Source organism: Mobula birostris, chromosome 26 (genome assembly GCF_030028105.1).
Source record: "Mobula birostris isolate sMobBir1 chromosome 26, sMobBir1.hap1, whole genome shotgun sequence".
In the NCBI taxonomy this organism is placed as follows: domain Eukaryota; kingdom Metazoa; phylum Chordata; class Chondrichthyes; order Myliobatiformes; family Myliobatidae; genus Mobula; species Mobula birostris.
This window is the reverse complement of record NC_092395.1, coordinates 50,378,209-50,399,073: the sequence shown is the minus strand read 5'-3', so window position 1 is coordinate 50,399,073 and position 20,865 is coordinate 50,378,209. Positions and strand designations below refer to the sequence as shown.

At 42.6% G+C, this 20,865-nt stretch overlaps 1 protein-coding gene across 1 annotated transcript in view; it reads right to left on the bottom strand.

Annotated features, from left to right (window-relative positions):
• Positions 1-20,865, bottom strand: part of LOC140188345 (lipoprotein lipase-like) — a 40,566-nt gene that overhangs the window by 19,072 nt on the left and 629 nt on the right. The window contains exon 2 of the mRNA XM_072244512.1: positions 10,517-10,686. Within this exon, the coding sequence (XP_072100613.1) occupies positions 10,517-10,686 (170 nt within the window). The remainder of the gene's footprint in view (positions 1-10,516; positions 10,687-20,865) is intronic.

Below are 20,865 nucleotides of genomic sequence, written 5' to 3'. Positions count from 1 at the left end.
TCTAATCCAGGCAGGATACTGGTAAATCTCCTCCACGCTCTCTCTAAAGCATCCTTCCCATAACGAGGTGACCAGAAATTAACACAGCCCTCCAACTGTGGCCTAACCACATTCTTATAGAGCTGCAACATTACCTTGTGACTTTGAATTTAATCCCCCAACTAATGAAGGCCAACACACCAAACGCCTTCTTAACGAATTTACAAACTTGCATGGCATCTTTGCAGGATTAATGGACATGGAGCCCAAGATCCCTCTCTTCCTGCCATTAACCCTGTATAACCTTCCACAGTGAATCCTTTGCATTTTTTCAGATTGAACTCCATCTGCCGCTTCTCAGCCCAGCTCTGCATCAAATCCCTGTGGTAACTTGAGGAGAGTAAGAAAGGGGCATCAGAAGACCTTGGCGAGTAGGGTAAAGGAAAACCCCAAGGCATTCTTCAATTATGTGAAGAACAAAAGGATGACAGGAGTGAAGGTAGGACCGATTAGAGATAAAGGTGGGAAGATGTGCCTGGAGGCTGTGGAAGTGAGCGAGGTCCTCAGTGAATACTTCTCTTCTGTATTCACCAATGAGAGGGAACTTGATGACAGTGAGGACAATATGAGTGAGTTTGATGTTCTGGAGCATGTTAATATTAAGGGAGAGGAGGTGTTGGAGTTGTTAAAATACATTAGGATGGATAAGTCTCTGGGGTCTGACGGAATATTCCCCAGGCTGCTCCATGAGGCGAGGGAAGAGATTGCTGAGCCTCTGGCTAGGATCTTTATGTCCTCATTGTCCTCATGGGAATGGGATTGGAGGGAGACGAATGTTGTCTCCTTGTTCAAAACAGGTAGTAGGGATAGTCCAGGTAGTTATAGACCAGTGAGCCTTACGTCTGTGGTGGGAAAGCTGTTGGAAAAAATTCTTAGTGATAGGATCTACGGGCATTCAGAGAATCATGATCTGATCAGGGACAGTCAGCATGGCTTTGTGAAGGGCAGATCCTGTCTAACAAGTCTGATAGAGTTCTTTGAGGAGGTGACCAGGCATATAGATGAGGGTAGTGCAGTGGATGTGATCCACATGGATTTTAGTAAGGCATTTGACAAGGTTCCACACGGTAGGCTTATTCATAAAATCAGAAGGCATGGGAACCAGGGAAGTTTGGCCAGGTGGATTCAGAATTGGCATGCCTGCAGAATGCAGAGGGTCATGGTGGAGAGAGTACATTCGGATTGGAGGGTTGTGAGTAGTGGTGTCCCACAAGGATCGTTTCTGGGACCTCTACTTTTTGTCATTTTTGTTAACGACTTGGATGTGGGGGTAGAAGGGTGGGTTGGCAAGTTTGCAGATGACACAAAGGTTGGTGGTGCTGTAGATAGTGTAGAGGATTGTCAAAGATTGCAGAGAGACATTGATAGGATGCAGAAGTGGGCTGAGAAGTGGCAGATGGAGTTCAACCCGGAGAAGTGTGAGGTGGTACACTTTGGAAGGACAAACTCCAAGGCAGAGTACAAAGTAAATGGCAGGATACTTGGTAGTGTGGAGGAGCAGAGGGATCTGGGGTACATGTCCACAGATCCCTGAAAGTTGTTTCACAGGTGGATAGGGTAGTTAAGAAAGCTTATGGGGTGTTAGCTTTCATAAGTCGAGGGATAGAGTTTAAGAGTCGCGATGTAATGATGCAGCTCTATAAAACTCTGGTTCGGCCACGCTTGGAGTACTGTGTCCAGTTCTGGTCACCTCACTATAGGAAGGATGTGGAAACATTGGAAAGGGTACAGGGGAGATTTACCAGGATGCTGCCTGGTTTAGAGAGTATGGATTATGATCAGAGATTAAGGGAGCTAGGGCTTTACTCTTTGGAGAGAAGGAGGATGAGAGCACACATGATAGAGGTATACAAGATATTAAGAAGAATAGATAGAGAGGACAGCCAGCGCCTCTTTCCCAGGGCATCACTACACAGTACAAGAGGACATGGCTTTAAGGTAAGGGGTTGGAAAGTTCAAGGGGGATATTAGAGGAAGGTTTTTTACTCAGAGAGTGTTTGGTGCATGGAATGCATTGCCCGAGTCAGTGGTGGAGGCAGATACACTAGTGAAATTTAAAAGATGACTAGACAGGTATATGGAGGAATTTAAGGTGGAGGGTTATATGGGAGGCAGGGTTTAAGGGTCGGCACAACATTGTGGGCTGAAGGGCCTGTACTGTGCTGTACTATTCTATGTTGTATGTTCTATTAACAAATGACAGTGTTCTACACTATTTACAACACCATCAACCTTTGTGTCATCTGCAGACTTCACTTCCTCATCCAAGTCATTTATAAAAATCACAAATTGCAGGGGTCCCAGAAAAGATCACTGTTGAACACCACTGGTCACTGACCCTTCAGGCAGAATCCACTCCATTTAATACTATCCTCTCCCTTCTATGGACAAGTCTATTCTGAACCCAAGCAACCAAGTTTCCCTCTATTTCATTCCTCCTGACTTTCTGAATGAGCTCTCCATTGGGGTCCTGGTGAAATGCCTTATTAAAAGCCATGTACACCACATTCTCTGCTGTACCTTCACAAAATTGCTTTGTGACTTCCTTAAAGAATTCAATCAGGCTCATGAGGCATGACCTGCCTTTCACAAAGCCATGCTGACTATCCATAACCAAACTATGCTTCTCCAAATGCTCATAAAACCTGTCCTTAAGAATCTTCTTCAATAGCTGACATAAGACTCATTGGTCCATAATTCCCAGTATTGCCTCTATTATTTTTCTTAAACAAACGATAAAATTTGCCACCTTCCAATCTTCTAGTACCACCCCCGTGGATACCAAGATCATCACCAGTGATGCAGCAATCTCTTCCCTTGTCCTGTAGAAACCTGGAGTATATCCCTTCAGCACCAGGGGCTTACTTCTCCTAATGTTTTTCATAAGTTCCACCATATCCTCTTTCTTAACTGTATCTGTTTTGTATCTGCATTGTATTCTGTGTTGTGCATTTAATATGTTTATTATAGTAGCTAATCACATGAGTAGGGGTGTGGTAAAACCAAAGGAAATAAGTTATGTATTCTTACTCATGTTGTGGCAGTTTGTAGCTTAGGACTGGTAGATGTCATATCTTTTGCTGACTGCTGAGGTAATACTGAATTATGCTTCACTTACATTTGGGTACCCTTAAATTCATCACTTCAAGATTGCATGTTTGCTAATTGATAATAAAGGATCAAATAGAAGATTTGACTCTTTGGAACAATTATTTCATTGGAGCTGAGGGTGTGTCGTGCAAGTATAACAACACCATAGCAGTCGCAGGCTCACAGCAATAGCTTTGTTTAGGTTTTGATTTGGTTTTACCACTACATTCTGTCAGCAAAAGCTTCCAACAGTTATACCAAATGAACACTAAGCAATGTGTCTGTGCAAGTAGGAGCATTGCTTCCTGGAGCAGCTTGTGGCAATTAACAACCTTTTGTTGATTTATACTGTGTGTTTGAGTTTGAAACACAGTTTTGAGTGGTCAGCGCATGCACAAAATCTATGGTTCAAGCCATGGGTTGGACTGAAAAGCTGCATGGTGTTTGACTGAGGAGTTCAATCACTTGGTTCTGTTGAAAAGCAGAAGGATTGAATTGCTTCCATTGTTGAAAATTGAATTGATTTAGCCATTGTTTTGCGCATTTGGAAGAAAATCAAGAATCCAGATGGAAGCAGTAACCTTGAACCCAAAGCTAAGAGAGAAATTAAACAAACATGTGATGTTGAAGATCAGTTTGAAAATATTTACAAAGCCAAAGAACAGGCTGTGACTATGTATAAAAGTGATGAGCTACTGGATGACGTACCTGCTGAAGACAATGTGTCTAATGTGCATGCAACGCATTTTATTCCTAGCAGAATGACTCATACATCTGATACCTCATTGGCGCACATTAGAATGAAAGCTGATTTAGCTGAGTTATGTGCAAAACAACAGGTGTTGAAGAATAGACACACATTGGAAGAACAGGTAGAGCAGCTTCAGAGAAAAATGGCACAGTTTTGAAGAAACCAGGAAGAAAAGATGAAACATCTTCAAAGAAACCAGGAAGAACAGGCAGAATAGCTTCAAAGAGATAAAGAGCAACTTCAGAGAGAAATCGATCAGCTTATGTTGCAGGAAGAAATTGCAGACATGATGGCCAAAGTTAAGATGCTAAGGGCCTTAAGTGTCCTTGGTACTAAACGTGCTCCAACAGAGTGATTCTCTGGTGAGAGTTTCTGTGTTGACATAGAAGAAAGAAAATGCAGTATACTCAATGTCAATATGAATAAAATTGAAGAACAAATGTCTATGAGCCACAAGTTTGAACCCCAAGTAGTATTTCAAGGTGTTCACTCTCAACCTGCACCAAGGAGGCACTCTGAACTGATGCCATATCCAATATCACAAGGTGCTTCTGAAAGATATTGATTTATGGCATGATGGCATTCATGTCTCAGATGATAAAGGTCTAAAGGTCACACTAGAGGCCATAACAACATGAAAGGAAATAATAAAATTAATGGTGCAACAACAATGCATTGCATCTCTGCCTAAAAGAGAGAAATCAAATCTTCAATGGTGATCCAATGCAGTATCATTCATTTATGAGGGCTTTCAAGAATAGCATTGAAAGCCAGACTGATATATAAAAAGATTTAAAAAGAAAGAAAGCCAGACTGATGATTATGATGACCACCTCTAATTTCTTGAATAGTTCACTGGAGCTTAACCTAGAGAGCTTGTCAATAGTTGTCAGTGGGCCTCCCTGGAGCTGCAGGTATCTAAAGACCCAAGCTTTACTACAGGAACATTTTGGTGATGAGCTCAAAATTGCTGCAGCCTGCATCAAAAGGACCCTTTCTTGGTCACATATCAAATCCGAAGATGTGAAAGCTCTTCAGGTTTCTTAGAGGCTGTTGCAATGCCATGGAAGATGTGCAGGACATGCATGAGTCGGACATGCCTGCTAATAGACCTTCCTTCAGTTAGTCCTGATGAAGGGTCTCGGCCTGAAACGTTGACTGTACCTCTTCCTAGAGATGCTGCCTGGCGTGCTGCGTTCACCAGCAACTTTGATGTGTGTTGCTTGAATTTCCAGCATCTGCAGAATTCCTGTTGTTTGTGAGTAGCTACATCGTTTCAGGATTGGAAGTGGCTGCCTTAGGTAGTGAAAACTGTTGTGAACTGCCAAACATCTGTATTCAGGAAAGTATGCCTGTCCACATAGGGAACATTCCTTGTTAGGGAGACCTTCAGGAATGATCTCACCTGAAGCATATTCGTTTGCCAGAAATTGAGCTGCTGATAGAGGTGACTGTGTCTAAAACACTGGAGCCATTTCAAGTGATTCACAGTGTTAATGATGGACCTATGCAACCAGAACAAAGTACCTCTGCAGAAATTACCAAAATTACCTTTGACAATGTACCCTCTCATCATGAACGCTGAAGCAAAATATTTATTAATGAACTTCCCTAACCTCCCCCAACTCTGTGCACGTTTCCTCTTTTATTCCTGATCTGTGCTACCCTTAGTCTTGTCATCTTCCTGTTCTTCATGTGCATGTAGAATAGTCTTAATCCTACTTGCCAATTTCATGTGCCCTTCCAGCTCTACTATGTCCCTTCTTAAACTTCTTTCTGGCTATCTTAAAACTCCCAACAGCCTTGTTTGATCTTTGCTTCTTAACCTTAATTATGCTTCCTTCTTTCTCTTGACTAAATGTTCTACCTCTCTTGTCAACGACCGTTACTTCACCCCACCATCCTTTCCCTGCCTCAATGAGACAAAACTATCCAGAAATCCATGCAAGGGCTCCCAAAACAACTTCCACATTTCCATTGTACATTTCCCTGAGAACTTCCGCCCCAATTTATGCTTCCACCCTCAACATCAATCAGAGGCTCAACTAGACCAAGCCTATTATATAAAAGCTGTAGGAGGCAGCTGATGTTGATTTTAGATTTATGAGTACTTGAAGTGAATGTTTATAGTGGATTGTTGACACTGTTTAATGTAAAATTCAAATTCATGACGTTTGAGTTTTCAAAGGGCATTTTCAATTTTTTTTGGAATATACAAGAGGAGAGGAGAAGATGGCGACGCGATGCAGTGCGCCGTGGCCATTCCGGTGATGAATATCTGTTATCTGTCAAGTAGGGTGCTGAGCACAATCCTGATTTGATGGAGACAGACGTGAGAGTATGGAGGAACATCTGGTGAAACTTCTGAAATGCCTGTTTCGCTGCCACTGCTACTGTGTGGTCCAGAATCTCCAGAGGGGAAGTCCCCGAGTCTTTGGTTTTGCTTGTTGCTCGGCGGCTGAGGTGGGGTTGAAGCGCTCCGCAGAGATGGTTCTCGGTGCTTGGTGTCAGAGGGCTGGTCGGAGGCTTGAAGTTTTCGGGCAGACTCAGAGTTGGCTGTGGTCGGGTGCTTCCAGGGCACTGCATCAGCAAGTTTGCGGTGCTGGAGGTTCATGGCAGGGAGAGTTTCTCCCTTCTACCGTCTGCATGAGATGATGGGGCTATCAGGCCTTTGAGACTTTTTTTTTTACCTTGCCCATGGTCTGCTCTTTATCAAATTTCAGTATTGCTTTGCACTGTTGTAACTATATGTTATATTTATGTGGTTTTTGTCAGTTTTAGTCTTGGTCTGTCCTGTGTTTCTGTGATATCATACTGGAGGAACATTGTATCATTTCTTAATGCATACATTTCTAAATGACAATAAATGAGGACTGAGTGTCCTCATAATCTAATCTAATCTAATGTTTTATGGGCATGTTACTAGTTGATTTCTGAGTCTGTTTGAAGAAACAATTGATTTTGAATTGTCTACTTTGTTGGAAGTGGATGTTGAGAGAATATTGTTAAAATATAGTTTGGAGTACAGAATAATTCATAGTTCATAAACATAAGCGATTGTGCAGATGCTGGAAATCCAAAGCAACACACACAAAATATTGTAAGTACTCAGCAGGTCAGGCAGCATCTATGGAGAGGAATAAAGAGTCAATGTTTCAAGCCAAGACTGGAAAGGACTGGAAAGGAAAGTGGAAGAAGCCAATATAAAAAGGTGGAGAGAGGAGAAGAAGTACAAGCTGGAATGTGAAAGGTGAAGCCAGGTGAGGGGAAAAGTAGGTGGATGAGAGAGGGAGGATTACGTGAGAAGCTGGGAGGTGATAGATGGAAAGAAGAAGCAATCTGATAGGAGAGGAGAGTGGACCATAGGAGACAGGGAAGGAGCAGGGTCACCAGAGGAAGGTGATAGGCTGGTGAAGAAAAGAGGAAAGGTAAGAGGGAAACGAGAATGATGAATAGAAAAGGCAGGGGGGAGGGAGAAATTACTAGAAACTAGAGAAATCAATGTTCAAACCCTCAGGATGGAGGCTACCCAAACGGAATATGAGGTGTTGCTCCTTAAACCTAAAACTGGCCGCAACATGATGGTAGAGGAGGCCATGGAATGGCATGTTGAAATATCAGCGGGGAGTAGAATCCTCCCTGTTACGGACAGAGTGAAGTTGCTTGACAAAGCAGTCCCCCAATCTATGCCGGTTTGGCTGGAAGAGGCTACATGAGGAATACCAGGTACAGTAGATGGCTCTGACAGACTCATAGGTGAAGTAGATGAAACATATAGTATTTGCAGTTTGAAATCCAATGGTTTTGGGTTTTCAAAACATTGGAAGGAGTGTTGATTTAGATTGCAAACATCATTTGAAAAGTTTTTGATTTATTTAGTTTTCAGGGATGTATATATCTCTTAGGATTATTGCCCAACCCTAATTGCTCTTGAAAAGATTGGGAGTGAGCTGCCCTTGAAATGCTGCAATCATTGCAGTGAATTTGTTTCCGTAATGCTGCTGGGCTAGAGGTTCCAGGATTTGGACCCAGTGATAATAAAGGAATGATGATCTTTTTTCAAGTCAGAAGCATGCATAACTTAGAGGGGAACCTGTAAGTGGTGTTCACAAGTCCTTGCTGCCTTTGTCCTTCTTGGGGTTTGATGTCATGGCTTGAGTTGTTGCTGTCAATATAGCCTGAGTGAGGAACTGCAATGCATCTTGTAAATGCAACACGGCAACTGTGTATTGATGGAGAAGGTAATGAACATGTGGTCTATCTGATGGTTGCAACTCAGGTGGACTTCCCCTTGCTGAATGGTTCAAGTTTCTAGAGAGTTGTTGGAGCTATGATCATCCAGGTAAGTGAAGAGCATTCCGTCATGTTACTAACATGCTTTGTGCACACGGGGAAGTTTTTCACCACGGTCTCCTATGGCTTTTACACAATAATCTTGTTTTTTGTGGCTGGTCTAGTCGTGCCCTGATCAATGATGACCTTCAAGATGTTAGTGGTGAGAGATCTGTCAATCCTAATCCCAGTGAATGTTCAATGATACACAGTTGGAGTCTTCTGGCTGGCGATGGTCATTCTCTGCCACTTTTGTGATGTGAATGCTCCTTGCTACTAAGCAGCCACTGCCTGAAGTTGTCTAAAACTTTCTGAAGGAGGGCATAGGCTGCTTCATTTGCTGAGGAGTTTGAATTAAATTGAATATTGTGCAATCAATAGTGAAAACTGCAGCTGTGTTGGAATGCTGTGGCTGTGAAAAAAGCATAACAGCTCCTCTTTCAACTCATACTCATCACCGAGGGCGTCACGTGGGCTGTACATACCGGCTGTGCAGTGAAAAAAGCACAACAGCACCTCTTTCACTTCAGACAGTTGAAGAAGTTCGGCATGAGTCCCCAAATCCTAAGAGCTTTCTACAGAGGCACAATTGAGAGCATCCTGACTGGCTGTATCACTGCCTGGTATGGGAACTGTACTTCCCTCAACTGCAGGACTCTGCAGAGAGTGGTGCGGGCAGCCCAGCGCACTTACAGAGACACTTACAGAGAGAGGTGCGTAAAAAGAGCCCGAAGGATCATTGGGGACCCGAGTCACCCCAACCATAAACTGTTCAAGCTGCTACCATCCAGGAAACCTTAACCACAGCATTAAAGCCAGGACCAACAGGCTCCAGGACAGTTTCATCCACCAGGCCATCAGACTGATTAATTTACATTGATATAATTATATTTCTATGCTATATTGTCTGTCTGTTTTGCATACTATTTATTCCAAATTACTATAAATTGCACATTGCATATTTAGATGGAGACATAATGTAAAGATTTTTACCCCTCATGTATGTGAAGGATGTAAGAAATAAAGTCAATTCAATTCAATGAAATGCTGAAAGTGGTCAGTCCACAGACACTGTCCTAAGGGCTGGGATGATTGGCCTTCAGTAACAAGAACCATCTTCCTCCTTGCGAGCTTTGACTGGCGTGTTTTCCCAATAATGTCTATTGATTTCAGTTCCCTGATGCCATAATCGACTTGATGCTGCCTTGATGTTCACTGCAGTCACCGTCATTTAAATTCAGTTCTTTTGTTCATTTTTGGACCAAGGAAGTATGTTCTGGAGTGGAATAACCAGGTGTTAATAAGATGCTCATTCAAGAACAAGTGATGGTGCTGTTGTTAACATCTTCCTTTACTTAGCTCATGAGTCAGAGAAGAGAATAAAAATCAGTGAGATTAGATGTGCCTTGCACTTTGTGGGTGATGTTCCATATTGTCAATAGATGCCAGTGTGGTAGCTGTACTGGAACAGTTCTGCAGGAGTGCAGATCTTTGGCACTACATCTGGGATGTGACCTGGTCGTGTTGATTTTCTCATATCTAGTGCACTGTTTCTTAATATTGGCAATGTGAAGAGTGAATCAGATTGGTTGGAGATGATTTTTGTGATGGTTGTGATCTCAGAGAGAGCTGAGACAGATCTTACAGCTGCAGATGTTTCAGCCTTGTCTGGACATCTCCATGCTGAAGATTGCTGATATTGTTGATAATGGATTACTGAAACTGTTCACAGTGAGTATTGATTCGGAATATTGAGGCAGTATATGGAGTATCAATTGCTACTTGTGCCCTCTCCCTAGTTTAGTAATGATTATTGTGATTTAGATTCTTGATTTCTCAGGGTACGAAGGAATATGGAGGGAAGGTAGGAGACTGGGGCTGCGAAGCAAAATGGATCAGTCATTATGAAATGGCAAAGGAGACTCGATGGGCCAAGTGGCCTAACTCTGCTTCTATATCGCATGGTCATAAGGTCCTTTTTTTTTTGAGATCACAAACACTAGAATGGTCTGCCAGTGACAGTAGTGGAGGCGGATATGATAGGCTCTTTGAAGAGACTCCTGGATAGGTACACGGAGCTTAGAAAAATAGAGGGCTATTGGTAACCCTAGGTAATTTCTAGGGTAAGGACATGTTCTGCACAGCTTTGTGAGCCAAAGGGCCTGTATGGTATTGTAGGTTTTCGATGTTTCTATGTTTCTACTGTAGCCTTCTCTTGACAGACAAGAGCAATGCAAGCTTACAAGTGATTGACAAAGGTTAGATATAAATGCTTGCTCAATTTACCAATTTGTTGGACCTTACCGTCCACCCGTGGATGACTAGGAACGTCCTTGCCGTTTGGTTGAAGTTGCATTCCAAGAGGCTTTCCAGCTGGCCAGGGATAAGGTAACAGGAATCGCCCTCTGGATCCAAGGCATTTTGGAGAGAGAACTTTGTCACAATGTTGCTGAGGTCCTTTTTTGTCTGAGGAGCTGTAGAAGGGTAAGACAGACTATGAATTTCCAGCATGCAACATTTAGATCTGAAGGAATAACAGGCAGGCCACTCAGCCTTGAACAATATAAACATGCCTCAGCTCTCTATTAGACAACCAGTTCAATGCAGAGCGAGTGATGTCATACATTAGATGGAAATATTCATCAAAGGGGAACAGGTGAGATGCATGGATTAATGAGATGGCAACAATGCAGAAAGGTACTAGGCAGGTAAGTGGCTGGAACGATGCAAACAGACAGTGAAATCTAGAAGATCAACAAGAATAGGTCATGGTACAGTAGGAGAAGGTGAACTTTATGATTGCTCAAATGTAACAGAAACGAGGCAGAATTACTTCCTATGCAAGCAAAATTACGTGTAAAGAATGTAAAAAGAAATACAGGCATTGCCTATTGTCATCACTATGTACTGCTTGTCATCGTCTATAAAACACTGTCATTATCTCCATAAAATACTACAGGCTCTTGTTATCATTTCCACGTACCACAGCTGGATGCCCTTTACATCCTCTCGAGAGTGCAGGCACTGCCTGTGAACATCAATATAAAACACGGCAGTTACCACTTGTTGACATCTCCATGAAACACCACTGGTTTTAATCTCAGTGTCACACTACAGGAACTCTTTGGCATCATCTCAATGAAACACTGCAGGCAGTGGCTGTTAACATATCTATAAAACATTGCCAACACTGTTTGTATAATTTCAATATATCACTGCCAACACTGTCATCAATCTGTATTACACTGCAGAAATTCCTGGGCATTGGCTCAGTAAACCTCCACAGGTGCTGTTTGTTATCAGTTTGATAGAACACTTCAGTCACTGCTTGTTACCATCTGTTTGAAGCACTGCAGGCACTTCATTATCACCTCTATGAAAAACTCCAGGCACTGCCTAGTATCATCGCTATAGAACTCTGTATTACACTGCAAGAAGCCTTTGGCATCTTCTCCAGTGTTCATTACCATTGGTATAATGGTTGTTATCGTCTTTATAAAACACTGAATGTTATCTCCATAAAACACTGCAGACAGTACTATTGGCACGGTGTTCGAAGGCACAGGTCATTACCATCTCTATAAAACACTGAATGTTACCTTCATTAAACAATCACTTTAGTAAAATACAGGATAATATACAGTATTCACACAAAATGGTGGAAGAACGCAACAGGTCAGGCAGTATCTATGGAAATGAATAAACAGTCAACATTTCAGTCTGAGACTCTTCACCAGGACGGGAAAGGATGGGAGAAGGGTGCACCTTAATGATGTGTCTAGGCACAGCTCAAAATCCATCTATAAATTTGCCAATAACACAACTATTGTTGGCAGGATTTCAGATGGTGACAAGGTGGCATACAGGAGTGAGATAAACCATCGAGTTGAATGGTGTTGATAATAGATGTCAGGAAGGGGAAGTTGAGGGAAAACACACCAGTCGTCATCCAGGGATGAGCAGTGGAAAGCGTGAGCAGTTTCAGGTTCCTGGGTGTCAGCATCTCTGGAGATCTCTCCTGGGCCCAACATATTGATACAGTTACAAAGAAGGCACAAAAGTGGTTGTATTTCATTAGGAGTTTAAGGAGACTTGGTATGATGTCAAAGACTCGGGCAAGTTTATACAGATGTACCGTGGAGAGTTGCATCACCATCTGGTATGGAAGAGCCACCGTACAGGTTTGTGAAAAGCTGCATAAAGTTGCAAACTCTGCCAGCTCCATCACGGTCACTAGCCTCCCAGCCTCCCCAGCATCGAGGACATCCGTCACCCAGGACATGCCCTCTTCTCATTGCTACCATCAAGAAGGAGGCATGAGAACCTGAAGGCACACACAAAATGTTTTAGCAAAAGCTTCTTCCCCTCTGCCATCAGATTTCTGAATTTACATGTACACTACCTCACTATTTTTTTCTTATTTGCTTTCCTTTTGCACTGTATATTTCATTTATTTTTAAGATATATTCCTTATTGTAATTTAAGGTTTTTATTGCAGTGTACTACTGCTACAAAACAACAAATTTCACACCATATGACAACATTATTAAACCTGATTCTAAGACATGGAGAGGGTTTGGGGTGTCAGCAGCTCCAGGACCACCAGCCTCTGATGCCCGTGTAGCCTCAGCGCTTGTGTGTCTGAAATAAAGGCAGAAGATACTAGGAGCATGTTTCGTGTCCAACCCGAACTGTTAAATATGCTTCTCTCCATGTAGATGCTGCCTGATCTATTGTGTGTTTCAAGCATTTTCTATTTTTATTTCAACCTTGAAGGATTTGCAGTTTAAGAAATATTCATGTGGATCACTTAGTTGAGCTTCTGGTTAATGGTGACTCCCAACATGCTGCTGAACTCAGTAGCAACTTGGTGATGGTAATCCCAATGAATGTCAAGGAGGTGATTGGACTTTCAGGGATTACCATTGCCTCGCACTTTTGTGTCACAAATGTCGCTTGCCCATGACTAAGTGTTGCCCAGGTCTCGCTGCACGCAGGTGTGGACTGCTTCCTGAGTGACAATCCAACACTGGGAACTCATGGTGGAAAGTAGGTCACTACTGAAGCAGCTGAGGATGGTTGGGCCAACCACACTTCCCTGAGGGGCTCCCGCAGTCATCTTCTAGGACTGGAGTGATTGACCTCCAACGCTCTCAGCATTCTACTCTGCGTGAGTTATAACTTCAGCCTTTCGTGTCCTTGCCAGATGCATAACAACTTCAGTTTTACCTGGATTCCTTATGCTTGACTCAGTCTGATTTCAAGGGCAGTCTCTCTCACCTCGTCCCTGGAATCCAGCTATTAGGTCCATGTTTAGACCCAGACTGAGTTCTGGAGTCATGCAAACCTGGCAAAGCCATACTGGGCATAAGTGATTAGGTTATGGATGAGTAAAATGCAGATTGTTAGCACTGTCGATGACAATCCTGTCACTTTGATTGACAAGCAGGCTGAGGGTTCAGGGATTCATTCTGGTTTTTGTTCAGAAGGCCCCTCAACCCCTTCAGCCAGGGTTCTGTCCAATCTGCCCCAACCCTCACCTTCTCTTCTTCTTAGTTTCCACAGCATCAAATTCCCTGATCTTTCAAAAATGTACCTACCTCCCCTTCAAACACTTTCACATTCACCTCTCACACCTTCCTGGAACAGAAACTTCTGGATATTCACCATGAAAAAAAATTTCTACACATCTCAGTTTTAAATAACTGCCCATTTGTTCAGTGAACTTTGAGACCCTCCTACTGGTGGGGACCTCGACAACTACCTTCTGGTGTCCCCTCAGGATGTTAATGTTAGTATTACCCCTTTCAAATAAGGATGACCATATACACTGTACTCTAGGCGTGATCTCACCCACACTCAGTACAATTGCAAGATTGCTCCTTTATTTTTAACCTCAATAAAAGGCCAATAAACCTTCATCCTTCCAATCCACGTCCTGCAACTGGCTGCTAACAACTCATGCACTAGGGATCCCTTGGTATATTGTTTACATGCAACCTTTCTCAATTTAGATAGGAAGCTGCCTTTGGATTCCTCTTGCATGACTTCACACTTTTCCACGTTCAGCTTCATTCACTAAGCTTTTGCCTGCACATTAACCTATCTCTATTCTGTTGCCAACATCTTCATTTTATTATGACTTTACCGTCTGATTTTGTGCGCTCAGTGAACCTAGATACGTTGCCCTTTGCCCTTTCTCCAAGTCATTAATATAAACAGTCAATAATCAAGCCTGGAGCACTCTGCAAGTTACACCTCTCCAGCTAGTAAAAGACCAATCATTCTGACTCCCCATGATAACCAGCCTTCAATACATATGAACACACTTCCCCCAATATTGTGGGCTTACTCTCGTGCTCCAGCCTTTTCTGTGGATCTTTATCAAATGCTTTCTGGAAATCCACATATTTCATGTCTACTGAGTTCCCTTCATTAACCCCTTGAAGGGTTCCAGCAAACTGCAGAAACAGGCCCTTGTTCATACCAACCATCAATTCTAAACCAATTTACCAGCCTTCTATGCCTCCTCAATCCAAATGCAAGTAGGTTCTATCCCTATGGATCTTCATAGTAACTTCCCTACCACTGATGTAAAGCTCACTGGTCTGTAATTACCTGAGTTGTCCCTATTGCCATTCTTAAACAAAAAGATTATCTAATCTCCAGTCACCTGGGAGTAAAGAGACCAAAGATCACTTTCAAGACCCCACTAATCTCCTCTCTTGCCTCTCTCAATAACCTGGAAGAGACTCCATCAGGCCCTGGGGATTGACTAATGTCAAGTACAAGTACATTTATATCAAAGCATATATAACTCATACAACTTTGAGATTTGCTTGCCACAGGTAGCCACAAATCAAAAAACCTGAAAGAACCCAATTTAAAGGGAAAAAAGACTATAAAATAAAAATGAAAGACCAACACTTGGGCATGAGAAAAAATATATGCAAGTCATACAAACATTTGAAGCAAACAACAGCATTCTGAACCAGATTATATGACTCTGTGACTCAATGTCAAGGGAGACAGAAGCCCTTGATATAGAGTCATAGAAAACTACAGCGCAGAAACAGGCCCTTTGGCCCATCTAATCCATGCCAAACCAATTAAACTACCTAGTCACATTGACCTGCACCCAGAACATAGCCCTCCATACCTCTCCCAGCCATTTACATATCTAAACTTCTCTTAAATGTTGAAATTTACCACTACTTGCAATGGCAGCTCATTCAAAGAAGTTTCCCCTTATGTTCCTTTTAAATATTTCACCTTTCACCCTTAACCAATGAACTCTGGTTGTAGTCTCACCCAATCTCAATGGGAAAAAAAGCTATGCCCTTCATAATTTGGTATATCTCAATCAAATATCCCCCTAATTTTCTACATTCTAGGGAATAAAGTTCTAATCTATTCAATCTTTCCTTATAGCTCAGGTCCTCCACTCCCAGCAACATCCTTGTAAATTTTCTCTGTACTCTTTGAATCTTATTTACAGCTTTCATGTAGGTAAGTAACCAAAACAACACACAATACTCCAAATTAGGCCTCGCCAACATCTTATACATCTTCAACGTAACATCCCAACACTGGTACTTTGATCCATGAAGGCCAAAAGCTTTCTTTACGACTCTATCTACCTGTGACACCACTTTCAATGAATAACAGACCTATATTCCCAGATCCCTTTGTTCTACCACATTCCTCAGTGTTCTACCGATCCCTATGTAAGACCTACCTTGGTTGGTCCTCCCAAAGTGCAACATCTCACACTTGTCTGCATTAAATTCTATCTGCCATTTTTCAGCCCATTTTTCCAGGTGATCCAGATCCCACTGCAAGCTCTGATAAACTTTCTCACTGTCCAGTACACCCCCAATTGTAATTAACAAATTTGCTGATTCAGTTAACCACATTATCATCCAGATCATTGATGTAGATGACAAACAACAACAGACCCAGTACCAATTGTTGTGGCACTCCATGAGTCACAGTTTTCTCGTCAGTGAGGCAACCATTTCCTATCACTCTGGCTTCACCCACAATGCCAATGCCTAATTGAATTTACTACTTGATTTTGACTGAACCTTCCTGACCAACCTCTCATTCAGGATCTTATTAAATGCCCTGCTAAAGTCCATATAGACAACATCCACTGCCTTGTCCTCATCAACTTCCTCGAAAAACTTTATAAGATTGTCTACATGAGTCCAGACCTCATGAAGTCTCATACCATCAGAATGGACATGGGTGAGAAAACCTCCTCATTACCACACCCTGACCTCCCTCAGTGCTCCTCCATGTTCAAAAAAACATTTGGAAGAAGCACTGAAGGTAACAAGGGCATGGAATGTTCTCTGGGTGAGATCTTCAAAGTCCATCACCACAGATGGTACCACCAGACATTCAGCTGACTAAGCCCTGAAGGAGGCAGCTACCAGACTAGATGTGCAGCAAATACTGAGTGAACCAACAGCTGGGATAATCCTGCTTCACCTCATTCTCATTGAGTGTACAGACATAATGGAGACTGAGGACACCGTCTATCATGTTGTGACTGCTATATTGTACTGCATGAGATAGACTGGGAACACATCTTGAAGTTCCTTAGGCCAGTAACCTAGACCCAGCTGTCTTCCACTGCTTCATCCTGATTTTCCACCAGAAGGTCAGGAGTGGCAATGTTCACTGAGGATCACACAATTTGCCACTGCTCAGTAAATGAAGCAGCCCATGCCTGCATTCAGCCAGACCTGCACAATATTCAGGCATAGACAGATAAATTATAGTAAAAATAGGCGAGCATGGATATCGGACTGCTGGAAAATTATGTTGAAGAAGTAGTAAATAGCAGACAAACTGAATAAGTATTTTGCATCAGTCTTCACAATGCAAGACACTAGCAGTGTGGTGGAAGTTCCAGGTGTCACAGGTCATGAAGTGTGTGAAGTTACCATAACGAGAGAGAAGGTTATTGGGAAACTGAGGTAGATAAGTCACCTGGACCTAATGGTATACACCCCAGGGTTCTGAAAGAGATGGCTGAAGAGATTGCGGAGGCATTAGTAATGATATTTCAAGAATCACTATATTCTGGATTTGGTTCAGGAAGACTGGAAAATTGCAAATGTCACTCCACTCTTCAAGAAGGGAATGAGGAAGGAGAAAGAAAACTTTAGGCCAGTTAGTCTGACTGGTTGGTAAGATATTGGAGTCAATTATTAAGGATAAAGTCTCAGGATACTTGGAGGCACATGATAAAATAGGCCATAGTCAGCATGGTTTCCTCAAGGGAAAATGTTGCCTGACAAATCTGATAGAATTCTTTGAAGAAATAACAAGTAGGTTAGACAAAGGAGAATTGGTTTATGTTGTGTACTTGGATTTTTAGATGGCCTTTGACAAGGTGTCACACATGAGAGTGCTTAATAAATCTATGAGCCCATGGTATTCCAGGAAAGATTCTAGTATAGGTTAAGCAGCGGCTGATTGGCAGGAGGCAAAGAGTGGGAATAAAGGGAGCCTTTTCTGGTTGGCTGCTGGTGACTGATGGTGTTCCATAGGGGTCTTTGTTGGGACCAATTCTTTTTACTTTATACCTCAATGATTTGGATGATGGAATTGATGGCTTTGTTACAAAGTCTACAGATGATAGGCAGAGAGGCTACAGAAGGACTTAGACAAATTAGGAGAATGGACAAAGAAATGGCAGATGGAATAAAATGTTGAGAAGTGTATGGTCATGCATTTTGGTAGAAGAAATGAAAGGGTTGACTATTTTCTAAATGGAGAGAAAATACAAAAATCTAAGGCACAAGGGGAATTGGGAGTCCTTGTGCAGGATTTCCTAAAGGTTAATTTGCAGGTTGAGGAAGCTAAATGCGATTTTAGCATTCATTTCAAGAGGACTAGTATATCAAAGCAAGGATGTACTGTTGGGACTTTATAAAGCACTGGTGAGGTTTCACTTGGAGTATTGTGTGCAGTTTTGGGCCCCTTTTCTTGGAAAGGATGTGCTGAAACTGTAAAGGGTTCAAAGGAGGTTCACAAAAATGATCCCAGGATTACATGGTTTGTCATATGAAAAGCATTTGATGTCTCTGAGCCTGTATTCACTGGAATTCAGAAGAATGAGGGGTGACTTCATTGAAAACTATCATATGGCAAAAGGCCTTGATAGAGAGGATGTGGAGAGGATGTTTCCTATGGCGGGAGTGTTTAAGACTAGAGGACATAGCTTCAGAATAGAGGAGCATCCCCTTAGAACGGAGATGAGGAACTTCTTTAGCCAGGAGTGGAGAAAGTAGTGAACCTGTGGAATTTGTTGCCACAGGCAGCTGTGGAGGCCAAGTCTTTATGTATATTTAAGGCAGAGGCTGATAGATTATTCATTGGTCAGGACATGAAGGGATGGAGGGAGGAAAGGCAGGAGATTGGGCCTGAGAGGGAAATAGATCAGCTATGATGAAATGGCAGAGCAAACTCAATGGGCCAAATGGCTTAATTCTGCTCCTATATCTTATGGTCTTATAAACATCCACATTGTATTACTGCCAAGCCAATGACCATATCCAATAAGAGACAATCTAATGATATTCATTGGAATTACCATGGCTGAGTCCTTTACCATCAGCACCTTGAGGATTATTACTAGAGTGACCACATAGGCACTGTAACTACAACAGTAGGTCAGAAGCTGTGCGTGCATTGTTGGTTTACGTACTGACACCAGTATGTCAGGTGAGTGATGATAGCCTGAAGATAGTTCTAGAAATACTCCAGAGGTCTGACATCATCCAGCATAAAGCAACCCAGTTGACTAACACCCCAATACTTCACTTCTTCCATTGACAGCACACAGTGCCTGCAATGTGCCCTGTCTACATAACACACTACCGCTAGGATATTACACTTCATAAGTAATTAATACTGAGGAAAATAAACCAATCAATCTCCATCTGTTTCCCAGAGTGTAGCCATGGGTATTGTGAATGCATTGTTATCATTTTGCAAATTCTATAGATCATTAAACACTCCCTGCAAATGTTTAAAAATTATTTTTTACTCATTGTTTTAAAAAGGGGGAGAAAGAGCACTGAGCTGTAGATTTCTTTGGACATAGGGAGGTCTCTAAGGTCTATTATAAAAAGTGATAACCGAAAAAATCCAGGAGATTAGACAATATCAACATGGATTTACGAATGTGTTTGACAGAACTCTTGGAGTTATTCAGGACCTAACTGGTAGAATGAATAGGAGAGAACTAGTGGGTGTGAAGTATTTGGAATTTCAGAAATCCTTTGATAAAGTCCCACATGAGAGGTTAGTGTGCAAAATTAAAGCACAAGGGATTGAGCTAATGTGCCTGCCTGGGGTTAATATTCAGGAAACACAGAGCAGGAATAAATGAGATTTTGTCAGTGCAGCAGGCAGTGATTACAGGTGTCATGAGAACTTTGAAATAAGAAAGTATTCAATTCAGTTTTTTAAAAAATCCAAAAAAGCAATCAATATGCTGTTAAAATGATGATAGGCTGGGGATTGTATGTACCAGTAAACCTGCAGACCCAACTAGTTGCCAAGAAGACAACGACAGGGTAAAAGTCTCAGTGACTGGGTCTGAAGACAGGAGCGGAATGAATGCCCTGCTGCCTTGGTGAGAGCACAGTAAAGGACTGTCTCCAGCAAATTTCATGACATTTGCCAGTGGAATTAAACCTCATTATGATTCTAGTTCTGATTTAGTCTCAGTACCTCATTCACCATGGTGAGGATTCACCAGAGAAGCCTTGAGGAAGCTGTTTCCCTGAAAAGGATAGGCCTGGTTGACGGGGGGTTAGAAGATTAAGAGGGATCTCATTCTGCGGTAGGACACGCTGGGCGTTTGACACTGTCAGAGGAAGCGGTTGAGACAGGTACAATAACAATTTTTAAGACAGTTGGATAGGTACATGGATGGGAAAGTTTGAGAAGTTTATGGTGCAAAGACTGGGAGGCAAGCATGTCCTAATGACCGCTAGGACGGCAGGGCTTGTTTTCATGCTACAAGAGGATGTTTTCCTTGGCTGCCGACGTTCAAACCACGGTTCAGAATCGAATGTGCAAGCAAAGACGTTTAGGGCTAAGATGAGAAGGAAAAGGGATGATGAGCCAGCGGGATTATCTGCCCCGGAGGATGTGGAGGGGAGTCTATCTAAAAATTAGTCCTATTTCTAGACACAAAGGGGTTGTAGAGAGAGGGAATACACTGATCATCCTGACCACATTAAACACAGTTTAGTCAACAGCTCCCGGATCCACCACCTCTGCGCAGAGGGAGCACCTCCACCCGCAGCTTCCCTCAGGTCCGCACACAGACCGCACCAGAGGTCCGCTCCTTTGCAACCGAAACTCCCTCCGGTACCGGGGGCGGCTCAGCAAAACGCTGCCCGAAGGCTCCCCTTGCTCCCGGCCCGCGGTTACGGAGCGGGGAATCCTGTAGCTCCTGACCCGGCCAGAGGTTACTGTAGGTCAAGGCCAACGCGGAACCGTCTGTTCTCTGTTATGCGGTGTAAACGGTGGTGTTTTACGGGGAGATACTTCATTCATAAGGGGAGTGTGCAACATTGTGTGTGTGGAGGGGGGAGGATTCACTGAGTGTATCAGTGTGGTTG